The following is a 16,482-nucleotide window of genomic DNA, read 5'->3' on the forward strand; positions in this document are numbered from 1 at the left end:
CTATTTTCATTTTGAGCCGACAGTTTTGTGTGACCATATTTGTTTGTAATTCTGACTTGCAGTACATCGACAAATGTGTTCGTTAATAATATCCTCATATATTTCAGGATCTCTTTTATACTTCAACCAAAATTGAAATAAAAATCCGGACGAAAAATAAATTGGGAGTAAAATGAAAATAGGTACATTTCTTTGACCACCCTGAATACAGTAACTCAGCCTCCACAACGTGTGAATGATCTCCTATACGTACGTATACGTACATATACTGTGCTGCACCGCCTACTAATCCTAAAAAATCCCCCTGAAAGGTCAAAACTATTCTATTTTCAAAAGCCAATACAATTGTAAGCATTCCGAACAAGCAAAGCGTAACGTATGTAAGGACCTTTAATGCGAATACATGTAGCTTGCTTTTAACACCTAAGAGAACTAAGACGATGCTGACACTACCACTAGAACAAGAACAAGAACAACAACAACAACAACAACAACAACAACTGACCTTAATACAACACCAGCAACCCTCCTGGGTTCTCGAGACAAGAAATATTAACAACCAATCAACCAATCATTCAGAAATACAAGAAAGAACAAGTCGCGTAAGGCGAAATTACTACATTTAGTCAAGCTGTGGAACTCACAGAATGAAACTGAACGTAGTCCGCCGCTAGTGCAAAAGGCAGTGAAAGTGACGAGCCTGTTTGGCGCGGTAGCGATTGCGCTGTGCTTCATAGCACGCTTTACTGTACCTCTCTTCGTTTTAACTTTCTGAGCGTGTTTTTAATCCAAACATATCATATCTATATGTTTTTGGAATCAGGAACCGACAAGGAATAAGATGAAATTGTTTTTAAAACGATTTCGGAAATTTAATTTTGATCATAATTTTTATATTTTTAATTTTCAGACCTTGTTTTTAATCCAAATATAACATATGTATATGTTTTTGGAATCAGAAAATGACGAAGAATAAGATGAAATTGTTTTTGGATCGTTTAATAAAAAAATAATTTTAATTACAAGTTTCCGATTTTTAATGACCAAACTCACTCATTAGTTTTTAAGCCACCAAGCTGAAATGCAATACCAAACCCCGGGCTTCGTCGAAGATTGCTTTGCCAAAATTTCAATCAATTTGATTGAAAAATGAGGGTGTGATATTGCCGCCTCAAATTTTACAAAAAACCGGATATGACGTCATCAAAGGTATTTATCGAAAAAATGAAAAAAAAGTCCGGGGATATCATACCCAGGAACTCTCATGTCAAATTTCATAAAGATCGGCCCAGTAGTTTAGTCTGAATCGCTCTACACACACACACAGACAGACAGATAGACAGACACACAGACACACATACACCACGACCCTCGTCTCGATTCCCCCCTCTATGTTAAAACATTTAGTCAAAACTTGACTAAATGTAAAAAAAGCAAAGAAAAAAAGCACCCTGATGCTACTTCATGGGCTCACCCGCTGAGGTTTAACAAGCTGTGATGTCAGCAGCCCCGTAGCCTTTGCATCCCGCATTGTCAGCTTTTAACGCTGGTGCAAAAAGGTTACCTCCGGACAGGTTTCTGACTGTCTGTCTTTCGATCCCTGTCGTCGGTGTCATCGTGGCTGGTGTTGTCAACAGTGGGCTAGGTTCCCTACCGTCAGCTGCTGGTGTTGAAGTAGAGATAGCTGCTGGTGCTGTAGTAGAGATAGCCGCCGGTGCTGTAGTAGAGATAGCTTCTGCTGTAATAGTGTCAGTTTCTGGTGTAGTAGTGTCAGTTGCTGGTGTTGTAGTCTTAGATGGGGTTGTTGTAGCGGTGCCAGCTGCTGTTGTTGTCGTAGTGTCAGCAGCTGTTGTTGTAAAAGCAATGTCAGCTGCTGTTGTTGAAGTAGTGTCAGCTGTTGTTGTTGTAGTAGTGTCAGCTGATGTTGTTGTAGAAGTAGTGTCAGCTGTTGTTGTTGTAGAAGTAGTGTCAGCTGTTGTTGTTGTAGAAGTAGTGTCAGCTGATGTTGTTATAGTAGTGTCAGCTGCTGTTGTTGTAGTAGTGCCAGCTGATGCTGTTGTAGAAGTAGTGTCAGCTGCTGTTGTTGTAAAGGTAGTGTCAGCTGGTGTTGTTGTAGTAGTGTCAGCTGCTGTTGTTGTAGTAGTGTCAGCTGTTGTTGTTGAAGAAGTAGTGTCCGCTGCTGTTGTTGTAAATGTAGTGTCAGCTGGTGTTGTTTTAGTAGTGTCAGCTGTTGTTGTTGTAAAAGTAGTGTCAGCTGCTCTTGTTGTAGCAGTGTCAGCTGCTCTTGTTGTAGTAGTGTCAGCTGTCGTTCTTGTAGAAGTAGTGTCAGCTGTTGTTGTTGTAGAAATAGTATCAGCTGATGTTGTCGTAGTAGTGTCAGCTGATGTTGTAGAAGTAGTGTCAGCTGTTGTTGTAAAAGTAGTGTCTGCTGCTGTTTTTGTTGAAGTAGTGCCGGCTGCTGTTGTTGTAGAAGTAGTGTCAGCTGCTGTTGTTGTAGAAATAGTGTTAGCTGCTGTTGTTGTAGAAGTAGTGACAGCTGCTCTTGTTGTAGAAGTAGTGTCAGCTCCTGTTGTTGTAGAAGTAGTGTCAGCTGCTGTTGTTGTAGAAGTAGTGTCAGCTGCTGTTGCTGTAGAAGTAGTGTCAGCTGCTGTTTTTGTAGAAGTAGTGTCAGCTGTTGTTGTTGTTGTTGTTGCAGAAGTAGTGTTAGCTGTTGTTGCTGTAAAAGTTGTGTCAGCTGCTGTTGTTTTAGCAGTGTCAGCTGCTGTTGTTGTAGTAGTGTCAGCTGTTGTTGTTGTAGAAGTAGTGTCAGCTGCTGTTGTTGTAGAAGTAGTGTCAGCTGCTGTTGTAGAAGTAGTATCAGTTGATATTGTTGTAATAGTGTCAGCTTCTAATGTTGTCGTAGAAGTAGTGTCAGCTGCTGTTGTTGTAGAAGGAGTGTCAGGTGCTAATGTTGTCGTTGAAGTAGTCTCAGCTGCTAGTGTTGTAGAAGTAGTGTCAGCAGATGCTGTTGTAGAAGTAGTGTCAGCTGCATTTGATGTAGAAGTAGTGTCAGCTGATGTTGTTGTAGAAGTAGTGTCAGCTGATGTTGTTGTAGAAGTAGTGACAGCTGTTGTTGTTGTAGAAGTAGTGTCAGCTGATGTTGTTGCAGAAGTAGTGTTAGCTGCTGTTGTTGTAGAAGTAGTGTCAGCTGCTGTTGTTGTAGAAATAGAGTCATCTGCTGTTGTTGTAGAAGTAGTGACAGCTGCTGTTGTTGTAGAAGTAGTGTCAGCTGATGTTGTTGTAGAAGTATTGTCAGCTGTTGTTGTAGAAGTAGGTTCAGCTTTTGTTGTGGAAGTAGTGTCAGCTGCTGTTGTTGAAGGAGTATTGTAAACTGATGTTGTTGTAGAAGTGTCTGGTGCTGTTGTTGTAGAAGTATTGTCAACTGATGTTGTTATAGAAGTGTCAGCTGCTAATGTTGGTGTAGACGTGTCAGCTGCTAATGCTGTTGTTGTTGTAGGAGTAGTGTAATCTGATGTTGTTGTAGAAGTAGTGTCAGCTGTTGTTGTTGTAGGAGTAGTGTAATCTGATGTTGTTGTAGAAGCAATGTCAGCTGTTGTTGTTGTAGAAATAGTGTTAGCTGCTGTTGATGAAATAGTGTCAGCTGCTGTTGTTGTTAAAGTAGTGTCAGCTGGTGTTGTTGGAGTAGTGTCAGCTGCTGTTCTTGTAGTAGCGTCAGCTGTTGTTGTTGAAGAAGTAGTGTCAGCTGTTGTTGCTGTAGAAGTTGTGTCAGCTGCTGTTGTTGTAGCAGTATCAGCTGCTATTGTTGCAGTAGTGTCAGCTGTTGTTGTTGCAGAAGTAGTGTCAGCTGCTGTTGTTGAATAAGTAGTGTCAGCTGCTGTTGTAGAAGTAGTGTCAGCTGCTGTTGTTGTAGAAGTAGTGTCAGCTGCTGTTGTTGTAGAAGCAGTATCAGCTGATGTTATTGTAGAAGTAGTGTCAGCTCCTGTTGTTTTAGAAGTAGTGTCAGCTGATGTTGTTGTAGAAGTAGTGTCATCTGCTGTTGTTGTAGAAGTAGTGTTAGCTGATGTTGATGTAGAAGTAGCGTCAGCTGCTGTTGTTGTAGAAGTAGTGTCAGCTGCTGTTGTAGAAGTAGTATCAGCTGATGTTGTTGTAATAGTGTCAGCTGCTAATGTTGTCGTAGAAGTAGTGTCAGCTGCTGTTGTTGTAGAAGGAGTGTCAGCTGATGTTGTTGTAGTAGTGTCAGGTGCTAATGTTGTCGTTGAAGTAGTCTCAGCTGCTAGTGTTGTAGAAGTAGTGTCAGCAGATACTGTTGTAGAAGTAGTGTCAGCTGCGTTTGTTGTAGAAGTAGTGTTAGCTGCTGTTGTTGTAGAAGTAGTGTCAGCTGATGTTGTTGTAGAAGTAGTGACAGCTGTTGTTGTTGTAGAAGTAGTGTCAGCTGATGTTGTTGTAGAAGTAGTGTTAGCTGCTGTTGTTGTAGAAGTAGTGTCAGCTGCTGTTGTTGTAGAAATAGAGTCATCTGCTGTTGTTGTAGAAGTAGTGTCAGCTGCTGTTGTTGTAGAAGTAGTGTCAGATGATGTTTTTGTAGAAGTAGTGTCAGCTCCTGTTGTTTTAGAAGTAGTGTCAGCTGATGTTGTTGTAGAAGTAGTGTCAGCTGATGTTGTTGTAGAAGTAGTGTCAGCTGCTGTTGTTGTAGAAGTAGTGTCAGCTGCTATTGTAGAAGTAGTATCAGCTGATGTTGTTGTAGTAGTGTCAGCTGCTAATGTTGTCGTAGAAGTAGTGTCAGCTGCTGTTGTTGTAGAAGGAGTGTCAGCTGATGTTGTTGTAGTAGTGTCAGGTGCTAATGTTGTCGTTGAGGTAGTCTCAGCTGCTAGTGTTATAGAAGTAGTGTCAGCAGATGCTGTTGTAGAAGTAGTGTCAGCTGCGTTTGTTTTAGAAGAAGTGTCAGCTGATGTTGTTGTAGAAGTAGTGTCAGCTGATGTTGTTGTAGAAGTAGTGACAGCTGTTGTTGTTGTAGAAGTAGTGTCAGCTGCTGTTGTTGTAGAAGTAGTGTTAGCTGCTGTTGTTGTAGAAGCAGTGTCAGCTGCTGTTGTTGTAGAAATAGAGTCATCTGCTGTTGTTGTAGAAGCAGTGACAGCTGCTGTTGTTGTAGAAGTAGTGTCAGCTGATGTTGTTGTAGAAGTATTGTCAGCTGTTGTTGTAGAAGTAGGTTCAGCTTTTGTTGTGGAAGTAGTGTCAGCTGCTGTTGTTGAAAGAGTATTGTAAACTGATGTTGTTGTAGAAGTGTCCGGTGCTGTTGTTGTAGAAGTTTTGTCAACTGATGTTGTTATAGAAGTGTCAGCTGCTAATGTTGGTGTAGAAGTGTCAGCTGCTAATGCTGTTGTTGTTGTAGGAGTAGTGTAATCTGATGTTGTTGTAGAAGTAGTGTCAGCTGTTGTTGTTGTAGAAATAGTGTCAGCTGCTGTTGCTGAAATAGTGTCAGCTGCTGTTGTTGTTAAAGTAGTGTCAGCTGGTGTTGTTGGAGTAGTGTCAGCTGCTGTTCTTGTAGTAGCGCCAGCTGTTGTTGTTGAAGAAGTAGTGTCAGCTGTTGTTGCTGTAGAAGTTGTGTCAGCTGCTGTTGTTGTAGCAGTATCAGCTGCTATTGTTGCAGTAGTGTCAGCTGTTGTTGTTGTAGAAGTAGTGTCAGCTGCTGTTGTTGAATAAGTAGTGTCAGCTGCTGTTGTTGTAGAAGTAGTGTCAGCTGCTGTTGTTGTAGAAGTAGTGTCAGCTGATGTTATTGTAGAAGTAGTGTCAGCTCCTGTTGTTTTAGAAATAGTGTCAGCTGATGTTGTTGTAGAAGTAGTGTCATCTGCTGTTGTTGTAGAAGTAGTGTTAGCTGATGTTGATGTAGAAGTAGCGTCAGTTGCTGTTGTTGTAGAAGTAGTATCAGCTGCTGTTGTTGTAGTAGTGTCAGCTGTTGTTGTTGTAGAAGTAGTGTCAGCGGATGTGGTTGTAGAAGTGTCAGCTGCTAATGTTGTTGTAAAAGTGTCAGCGGATGTGGTTGTAGAAGTATTGTCAGTTGATGTTGTTGTAGAAGTGTCAGCTGCTAATGTTGTCGTAGTAGTGTTAGCTCCTGTTGTAGTAGTATTGTCAGCTGCTGTTGTTGTAGAAGTAGTTTCAGCTGATGTTGTAGAAGTAGTGTCATCTGCTGTTGTTGAAGTAGTGTCAGCTGCTGTTGTTGTAGAAGTAGTGTCAGCTCCTGTTGTAGTAGTACTGTCAGCTGCTGTTGTTGTAGAAGTAGTTTCAGCTGATGTTGTAGAAGTAGTGTCATCTGCTGTTGTTGAAGTAGTGTCAGCTGCTGTTGTTGTAGAAGTAGTGTCAGCTGATGTTGTTGTGGAAGTATTGCCAGATGCTGTTGTTGTAGAAGTAGTTTCAGTTGCTGTTGTTGTAGAAGTATTGTCAGCTGCTGTTGTTGTAGAAGTAGTTTCAGTTGCTGTTGTTGTTATAGTGCCAGCTGCTGTTATTGTAGTAGGGTCAGTTGCTGTTCTTGTTGTAGTGTCAGCTGTTGTTGTAGAAGCAGTATTAGCTGCAGTTGTTAAAGTAGTGTCCGCTGCTGTTTGTGTAGTAGTGTCATCGGCTGTTGATCTGTGCCCTGTGTGTTTATGTATAGTCATGTAATAATGCGCAGAAGAATGTAAATATGCAACGAGCCAACCCTTTTTCTGACAGAATAAACTAAAAACTTAATAAAGAAAAAAGTTTATTTTCGTGTAACTGTACATCTGCAGTTTGTAGAAACAAAATTTAAAATGCATTAATCAATCCAACTGATTCGTACATTTGTCATGGTAAGTGGTCAGTATACATAGAAATAGTCTGAAATGATATGGGAAGTAGTAGTGATCCATGGAGTGCATCTGTAACCTAAAAGGTTACTAAATGACTGCTCTTCAATCCTTTTTTTTTAATTTGAAAATTAAATGATCACAAAAATTGTCGTTCCAATTGCTTAAATATCTGTTCTCCTTCGAGTCGGATATTTTCACATTTTGCGGCATAATGGAAGAGCGATGCAAGAACCACAACAAGCTAATGACAATGATTCAAAACTCATTTTTGGGCGTTAAGAATAATCGTCAATTTGTGTCAAAATTCTTGTTAAAATTTCGTTAAATTGATATTAAGAGTGATTTGCACGATGATGTTGTTTGTTGCAGATTGCATGTTCATAAATAGAGAGAGAGAGAGAGAGAGAGAGAGAGAGAGAGAGAGAGAGAGAGAGAGAGAGAGAGAGAGAGAGAGAGAGAGAGAGAGAGAGAGAGAGAGAGCACCAACAAAACTTATCATCAAATAAACAACATTTCACGTGGTCAAGCAGGTGACCACAAACACAAATCTTCACATTTTAACACTCTCTCATGTATTCATAAAAGAATCAGTCATTCATGCTGACTAGATAATGACATAATCAAATCACCCTCAGTCATTCATGCTGCCTAGATAATGACATAATAACATCACATGAATAAAACCGTTCTTGATATGTACAAAATATGACCAGTGTGGGCTTTGACCGCCACAATTAACTGTGGTATCTCTAATACAACTTAAAAGGGTTAAGAGGACGGCACACTTATAACATTGCGTTTGGTTCAAGCTTATACTCTTGGGCTTTGGGTACAAATTGTAGCAAACTTAAAAGAGACAAACATTTGTAATCACCTGTTGTAGAAGGTGTTGTGGGGTTCGTGGTAGTGTTGGGATTGAAGGTGGACACAGAAGTGGTTGTAGCTTGGATGGTAGTTGTGGTTGGGTTTGTTGTCGTGGCTGGACTGGTTGTGGTTGATTCGGTGGTGGTTATAGCTGGGCTTTGTGTTGTTGTTATAGAGGTTGTGTCTGTCGTTGTTGTGGAAGCTTCGTCAGTTGTGGTAGCTGGAATTGTTGTTGTTGTATCAAGACTGGCTGATGTGGTTGGATTGGTTGTTGTGGCTTCAACTGTTGTTGATGTTGTTGTTGTAGTAGGGTTGGTTGTTGTGGCCGGATTGGTTGTTGTGGCTTCAACTGTTGTTGATGTAGTTGTAGTAGGGCTGGTTGTTGTGACAGGGTTGGCTGTTACAAATTGGCGACAATAATGCTACACGTACTGTGTGACAAATCTGCTCCCTTTTTAAGCACATATAAACGTTCCTCTCAAATAGAAATATTTTCTGTTGTTAATCTCATTTAAACTGTCAAATCCCGTGACACGGACTAAGATGATCTGCAGTTGCAGGCGTGCAGCACTGCAATTATTTGTAGACGTAAGCTTTTCTTTTTAAAAAGACGAACTCTGATCTTCAATGCCGATTATGTTTGGTATAACATTGAGCTTAATTAGTCGAAGTTAATTGCTGACAAATACTTCTGATTGAAACCAGTAGCAGGAAAACTGGTCTGTCTACCGCAATGGTGTTAGCTTGTTTGTTAAACATTTTGTAGAAACTATGTACTGTAGTTTCGGCAACGTATTTCTTGTTCTTCATTCTCAAACGAGATCTTTGTGAATACGTACTTGCGGCGGGCGCTGTAGTTGTAGTGATGGCTGCTGTTGTTGGACTTGTTGATGTCGTTTGGCTGGACGTTGTAACAGTTGTAGTAGGGGTGGGACTGGTTGCTGTTTCCGCTGTTGACGTCAAACCGGAAGTTGTTGTAGTAGTGTCTATGGAGAGAATGGAAGTAGGATAATACGTGTCTGGGGTTCAGAGACTATAGTTATGTCTTATCTGACACACACTGAAGTCAAATAAGCCCTATGGTGGTGGCAAGGGTGTGTGTACGGACCACAAACTCTGTTCATTAAGCCTGTGTGTCTCTTTTTTGTTGTCTCTGTCTTTACCTATCTCTCCTCTATCACACAGGTCTAGACACAGACACGCACACACGTACACACGTACGCACGCACGCACACACACCGGCTATAATTTCTATTCTCCCTCCCTTCCAATATCTCCGTGGCTTACTGTGCTCTTCTCACTGTCTCCATCTGGCTTGTCTTTATCTTCTTTCAAAATAGTCTCAGTATTTTAATCTCTCGCTCCCAGTCGCTTTTCACAGACTGACTTACAACAACCTCGGTCGTTTTTACATGATGCAGCTATCATCGTGGGACGATGGGCCCTCGATGTTACTTTTAATAACTAACTTACTTACTTAGTTATTTACACACACACACACATCCACACCACACACAGAAACACACACACATACAGAGAAACACACACACACACACACACACACACACACACCCCGTGCTCAGAAAAACAAACACACACGTAGAGATACATACACACACACTCACACACACCAACACACACACCAACACACACACACTCATACACACACAAACACACGCACGCACACGTACAAAGGTTTTGGTGAAATTGTACTACAGTACACGCAAACAGCACGAAACAGCTTTAATTACAAAAGTGATATGGTTACTCCAGGTACAAAGTCGACATACGTAGGCTGTTCCATAATTATTTAGAATCTTAGAAACAGAAACACATATCAACAATCTAACCAGGCCATTTTCTAGATCAATCCTTTCCCAACCGACACCCAACTGGCCATCCTCTCAACTGTTCTCATTCAGGCCTGGGACTGCTTGACATCAGCTATACCTGGTATGGCCCTCGTGAAGGCTCGGTCTTCAGGGGTCTCTAACCGTGTTTCCGCGGCTATTTCTTAAAATCCGAGAACAGGCTGAACTAGCATGGGGGAAATGTCAAGAATATAGGGTGGATGCAACCAGCAGCAGTGCTCCCTTTGGTGCCAAGAAATCTGTTGTCGCAAAGGCAGTATACACAAGTGCGTTGTCATGTTACAGCATAAGCCCTCGAATACCCGTGTTTGGACGGTGTTTGTGCCAAGCCTTGAATATTTTCGACCATTAGTGGTGGACACAGTAGTCAGACGTGACTGTATGCCTGTCCTCAAGAGTCAAAGTGTTTAAATACCTTGATTTAGCGACGAAAGACGCACAACATTGTTTTAGGGCTTCTTGTTATTTGAACTTGGCAGGGGTTGGGTCACCTGGTTAAACACCCGAACAGACGACAGTTGTTTGGTGTTAGATTGGAACTAATTAACCCAGGTATCGTCACCACTGACGATATTCCATGTTGATTTGGACAAGCCATTGCTGATTTTTTCAAGTATTGTCAGGCAACACTCCGCCCTACCCCTCTTTTTTCCGTCACTAGGTTCATGTGGTAAACCGGCAAATCGCTTTGGGCCCATTAAGTATTTGTGTAAGATCTTTTCAAATGCAGAGCTTTTAATGCGAAGGGCATATTGCATCTCCCTGAATATAATTAAGTGATCTTCTCTTATTATCTGTTCAACAGCGCCAATGTTTTCGAGGATAACGGATGAAATGAGTAGACCAGGGTGGGTATCATTTTCGAGGCTCCGTCTACCCGGTTTGAAATTGCTGTACCAGTTTTACACCACGGCTCTACAAAGAGCGTTCATCCCAAAACATTTCATCACACTTTCATGCAAATCGGCCTCTTTTAACCCTTAGTTTGTAGTTATTGTAAGTTATCGGTCCGAAATCGCGAATTTGAGCTTCATGACGCAATTTCATACATTGCGCGGTGAGTAACTTCCCGAGTCGACCATATGAAAACGACATAACTCTGGAACTTCATTTTTTGTGTCAAGCCTTACAATAGTCTATTATTTGACGGCATGTTTTTGTATTTAACGCCATATTGCCAGGAGCCTGGATTCTAAATAATAATGGAACAGCCCTCCATCAAAGAGAGAATGTGTGTGTAACTAAATGTGTGTGTGTGTGTGTGTGTGTGTGTGTGTGTGTGTGTGTGTGTGCGTGTGTGTGTGTGTCAGTGTGTGTGTGTGTGTGTGTGTGTGTGTATGTGTGTGTGTGTGTGTGTGTGTGCGTGCGTGTGTGTTTATGTTAGTCATATAAAACAACCGATACAATTATCACTTCAACTTTCAAAGTATGATTGATAAAATACATGTTTGCAACACACTAATATTACAAGCAAGTAATGTTGATAGTTCGATTGTACATGTACATAAATGTGAGAGTGCTTTCGTTGGTGTAGGACATATGTGTCTCGGCCGAAAGTTGTAATTTTTTATTTTAAACATATTTACACATGAAGGTACGTCACATGCAGGTACACATGCGAAGAATGTACACATAGTTATACGTACTGACGTCTACCAATGCAAAACAATTACACTACCAATCACATTAAAAGTATAACATTAATATTGCTCGCATATGTACGGTTGGCACATAAATCATTTGACAAAAAATAAAGAAGCACATATTTTGTACATAAAAAAGAGAACGCAAATTTTGTCTCGGCAGAACAGAATTCGTTTGTCGTGCTTTTCGGATTAAAAGCAGAAAAACAAAAGGCCTTTTCGCGGCGTACATAACATGAAAGACAAAAAGCCGTTTTAAGCGAATTAAAATGAAACAAATGCACATGGAACAAATACCATATTTTCCCCATATATCGTTTCCCACTCCCCAAAAAATGCTTTACTATTTGTTTTCTATTGAAGTATGCACTTAGCACACGACTAAGCTAGAAAAAGGAAACACGGAAGCACAACCTATTTGTTTATACGCTTGGGAAGAAAACGTTAGGCATTACACACACACACACACACTGACACACACACGCGCGCGCGCGCTCTCACACACGCATGCACGCACGCACGCACGCACGCACGGGACACTGATACCGAACATTTACTCGCGACTAGAAAGAAATAGAAGAAGGCAAAATAGTTCAACCAATTGGACACTTGGCCTTCGCGGCTACAAGACACTGTACGAATCCAAAAACAAGTCGCGTAAGGCGAAAATACAATATTTAGTCAAGTAGCTGTCGAACTCACAGAATGAAACTGAACGCAATGCCATTTTTCAGCAAGACCGTATACTCGTAGCATCGTCAGTCCACCGCTCATGGCAAAGGCAGTGAAATTGACAAGAAGAGCGGGGTAGTAGTTGCGCTAAGAAGGATAGCACGCTTTTCTGTACCTCTCTTTGTTTTAACTTTCTGAGCGTGTTTTTAATCCAAACATATCATATCTATATGTTTTTGGAATCAGGAACCGACAAGGAATAAGATGAAAGTGTTTTTAAATTGATTTCGACAATTTAATTTTGATAATAATTTTTATATATTTAATTTTCAGAGCTTGTTTTTAATCCAAATATAACATATTTATATGTTTTTGGAATCAGCAAATGATGGAGAATAAGATAAACGTAAATTTGGATCGTTTTATACATTTTTATTTTTTTTTACAATTTTCAGATTTTTAATGACCAAAGTCATTAATTAATTTTTAAGCCACCAAGCTGAAATGCAATACCGAAGTCCGGGCTTCGTCGAAGATTACTTGACCAAAATTTGAACCAATTTGGTTGAAAAATGAGGGCGTGACAGTGCCGCCTCAACTTTCACGAAAAGCCGGATATGACGTCATCAAAGACATTTATCAAAAAAATGAAAAAAACGTTCGGGGATTTCATACCCAGGAACTCTCATGTCAAATTTCATAAAGATCGGTCCAGTAGTTTAGTCTGAATCGCTCTACACACACACACACACACACACACACACACAGACACACACACGCACATACACCACGACCCTCGTTTCGATTCCCCCTCGATGTTAAAATATTTAGTCAAAACTTGACTAAATATAACAAAGAGACTGCCAATATTCCAAAATTTAGAATAAAAAACAAGAAAGGTACGTTTTTGGCACGATTATTATTCACAAAACAGTACGTTACAGTCACATATAATTCGATCCAGCGGTCTTTTTAAGTGCACGGACAAACAAATATTAATTAAACACAAACACAGAAAATAAGACACACGCGTATCACACGGTATAAAAAAGAGTAGAAACAAGTGTGTTTTATCACAGAAGTAGGCTGGGTGAGGATTTCTGGGAGGCCGCACGGCAGGTCCTGCTGCATATTGGGGGAATCTTAGCATCCCTAAGCGTCAGCACCCATTCTCAGCAATAAGGTGTAATTAATGGCGCATTAGGTTATTTTCCAAACACGAGTGCTGTTAAATAAATCTAAGCTGTCATTATGTACACTGGTTTGTGGCGACTTTTGACAATTAATGGCTGGGACCTCCGACTGATGCAAGCGCCACAACCTTGCCGAGAATGCTTCAAAACAGTACATTCGGTACTGTTGCCTGGCTCGGGTGATGCAACATTCTCGCTCGTTTATTATCGATACATACGGCTGACTTTGTAATGAAAAAACCCCGTATGGAACATGGAAGAAAACGAAGGCAAAACTGTTGAACTATAAAAACAAATTTAAGTCGATGACTTTGGGGATGTTACCGTTATCGCCAAATTCGAGAGTACACACGTAACCAAACTTTTAACAGATATTGCAGGCATCATCTGTATATTTATAGACTTGTATTTGGGTTTTAAAGTTTCATAAATGAATGTATTTCAACACCGTGTACGCACTGAACATGCAAGTCTGCTGTTCATTTACAGATACGACTTGGTTTTCAAAAAAATGTAAATGCGTCCCTTTGAATGATGCATGCATTACTTTTGGTTAACAAGAAAGTATTCCAGAACCTGGGCAAGTCATGCCTATCACAGGATACACACATGCTCCATGCTCTATGGAGGAAAATATGTTGCTTGATTTCATCGTCACAATGCGTTTTGTTTTCGGTAATCATAGCAAATGGCGATACATACGTCAAGAATACATACGTTACCACATCTTAGGCTTAAAAATACGAAATGAATGTTGAAATAAAAAAAATATGTGACAAAAAGTTGAATTTTTGAGCGAATCGTTTATTGTATTGTATACAGGAAGAACGGATCTTGTGAAAAACTTTATCAGTATGCCCTGTCCAGTTCACTTAGAATGGGCGTGAAGCTTGTAGTTGTACTGTTTGTGTATTTGCTTGGTCATTAATTTACTTATCTTTTTATTTGTTTGTTTATTTCTCGTTTTAAATTTTGTTATTCAGTTTTACATAAGAATTTCATTTTGCCTAGTTTCATGCATTTCTCTTCATGCCAAAGCGAGCATTCAAAGCAGGGGAAATAACTCGAATGCAGTCAGCGCTTCCGTTACATTCTTTATACACAAATTTTTTTAAAAAAATTGTTTTGTTTTTTCACACCGCCTTGTGTAGGCTGGTGGTTACGAAGGGAATGTCACCATAGAAGATAGAAGAGCTTGCATTTTGTGTCTGAGAGAAATCTGAGGAGTTACACTTATTAAAGAAATTACAAAAGTATTTGTCTCAGTTTTGGCTGTTCCACATTCCTCCCTCTGATTATTATTTCTTTTTGTTCACCCTTTTCTTGTACTTTTCAGTATTTTAAAATGTCTTTCCTTTCAAAAAGTCTTTAGTCACTTGCTCAACTAAATTCTGGGATAATTACATTTTCATATATATTTGTTTGTTTTTAAATATAGGTGTTTTTGTTTTTGAAGTGGGGAAGCAATAAAGAGGTCGTCGATATCAAAACTGATATCGACGGAAATGTCGTCGATATCACTTTTGCACTGAGCTCAGTTTTGCCCAATTGACCAATGGAAATCCACGTAACATATGAAATAGCAATATTAGTGTATTATAGTTTACTTATCTTGAACCACGAAGATTTACTATGCGACATGTTTGCATTAACGCCGATGGATTCAGATCTGATATAAGTGCATTGAGGTTTTCAAACAACCGTAAAATGTGATGCTTTGACACATTACATCGTACAAAACGTATGTCTTTATTCCTGCCATAAATTGTATCCGTTGAATCCGAAAGAAACCTGGACTATCCATGTCACTGTTTTTGTTTTGTTTTGATTGTCCTATCATTGTATTTCTCTCCTTGCAGTTTCTCCCTTTCCTGTGTCCTCTGGCCCATGTGTTCACGTAGTAAGCAGAGTCACTGCCAGTATCCCTGAAACAAAATTGCACACGTTTGTAAAAAAAGGAAAAGAAAACTTCCCCGCAAAAGGAAATAAAATGGAAATGGTTCACTTTTGTTCAAAACATTAGACAACAACAACAAGCAAAAAACTAAAATAAATAAATAACCTCATAATCAACCTTACCTCCAAAATAGCTCATGACTGACTACCTCTTCAAGCAGCCTAAACGAGTACCCGAAATGTCACCAACACCATTTCTTCAGCAGCAGAACAAACCTATCCTTGCAATCTGACACCAAGAGAGATAAAAATTTAGATACAATTAGACTAGCCCACAGACATTAACATTGACACATGGATTAGCACGGGCATATGTACTTGAATGAAAGAATTGTGTAGTTTACTACATGAAAGCAGAACTTTATGTTTTCGATTTGACGACGTATGTCCAGAAGACACTGCTGATTTTCTGCATAAGTTTTAGACATTAATAGGATCGAGCATTTACACTTATACAGGATAACAGACTTACATGCGACCAGAACTTTTGACAGCTGTGGCATTGCAGCTGAACCTGAAACAAAAGAAAAGGTTGCATGGTTCGTTATAATAATTTCCTTTATGTTCGCCAGTTGACCGTTTTGTCGTCTTTAGCACAGTGCCAAATGCATTCTTTGGCCTTCATGACCACAATCACTTGAGCGTCGGTACGCCCCTTTACGAACTTAGATTCGTTATCAACGGTGATGTGGCTTTACTGCAGTAACATAGGCTATAGCGTGACTCCCCAAAAATGCCACTCATTAAAATGCAAACCATTTCTGCATCTGATTTTTATGAATCATGCGCGCTTTTCCTGTTCAGTTTATAAAATATGCTTTTTGGGGGCAAGTTTTTTTTTGCTAAACTTGTAGGCAGTGCTCATTGATATAAATAGATCGCCATTCAAGACTCAAATACTATACAATTTTAATGTCCTTATAAAAACAAGAAAAGGTCGAGCGCTGTAGATAATGAAGAGCTATATTTTTCCATGCAGATTGCGGACACCTCGCTTAAAAAAAACACCTTTTGTTGTCACTTCAGGGCCGGACTACCGGGGGGGTTATGGGGGTTGCGCAACCCCCCCCCCCCCCCCCTAGCCTAAACATGTACCTTACTTATTTAATTTTTTTTTTTATTATTGCTTATTTTATGCCGTTTCATGCAAGGAGCGACCATTTTCCTATCTCAGAATATGACCTACCCATCAGCTTCAGGGGGCTTCGCCCCCTGACCCCCACAACGAGGGGGGGGGGGGTTCTAGGGTTTCCGGACCCAGCCCCCAGCCAAAAAATAAAAATATTGAATGAGGCATGCATTTCTTTATTTTACATTGAGTTTCAATTTTTGGGGTATTAATCAGTGACAAAATCTGCTGCCTGAAACTGGTAATGATCATCCTCAGAATGCACCAGATTGCACCATTTTGCATCCTTTTTTCAAAATTTTCCGGGGGGGCATGCCCCCGGACCCCTAGCAA

At 40.2% G+C, this 16,482-nt stretch overlaps 1 protein-coding gene across 11 annotated transcripts in view; it reads right to left on the minus strand.

Moving 5' to 3' along the window:
• Window positions 1–16,482, minus strand: part of LOC138959183 (mucin-2-like) — an 88,365-nt gene that overhangs the window by 3,987 nt on the left and 67,896 nt on the right. For 8 of the 11 annotated variants that reach the window (XM_070330562.1, XM_070330567.1, XM_070330565.1 and 5 more), the window contains 3 exons: window positions 8,525–8,671; window positions 7,696–8,082; window positions 1,565–6,625 (listed from right to left, as the gene is read on the minus strand). In XM_070330562.1, the coding sequence (XP_070186663.1) occupies window positions 1,565–6,625; window positions 7,696–8,082; window positions 8,525–8,671 (5,595 nt within the window). Of the gene's footprint in view, window positions 1–1,474; window positions 6,626–7,695; window positions 8,083–8,524; window positions 8,672–9,411; window positions 14,990–15,492; window positions 15,535–16,482 lie in introns of those variants that run through there. The other 3 variants (XR_011453649.1, XM_070330568.1, XM_070330569.1) reach the window with 3 other exon arrangements.

This window comes from Littorina saxatilis, linkage group LG2 (genome assembly GCF_037325665.1).
Source record: "Littorina saxatilis isolate snail1 linkage group LG2, US_GU_Lsax_2.0, whole genome shotgun sequence".
NCBI classification, from domain to species: domain Eukaryota; kingdom Metazoa; phylum Mollusca; class Gastropoda; order Littorinimorpha; family Littorinidae; genus Littorina; species Littorina saxatilis.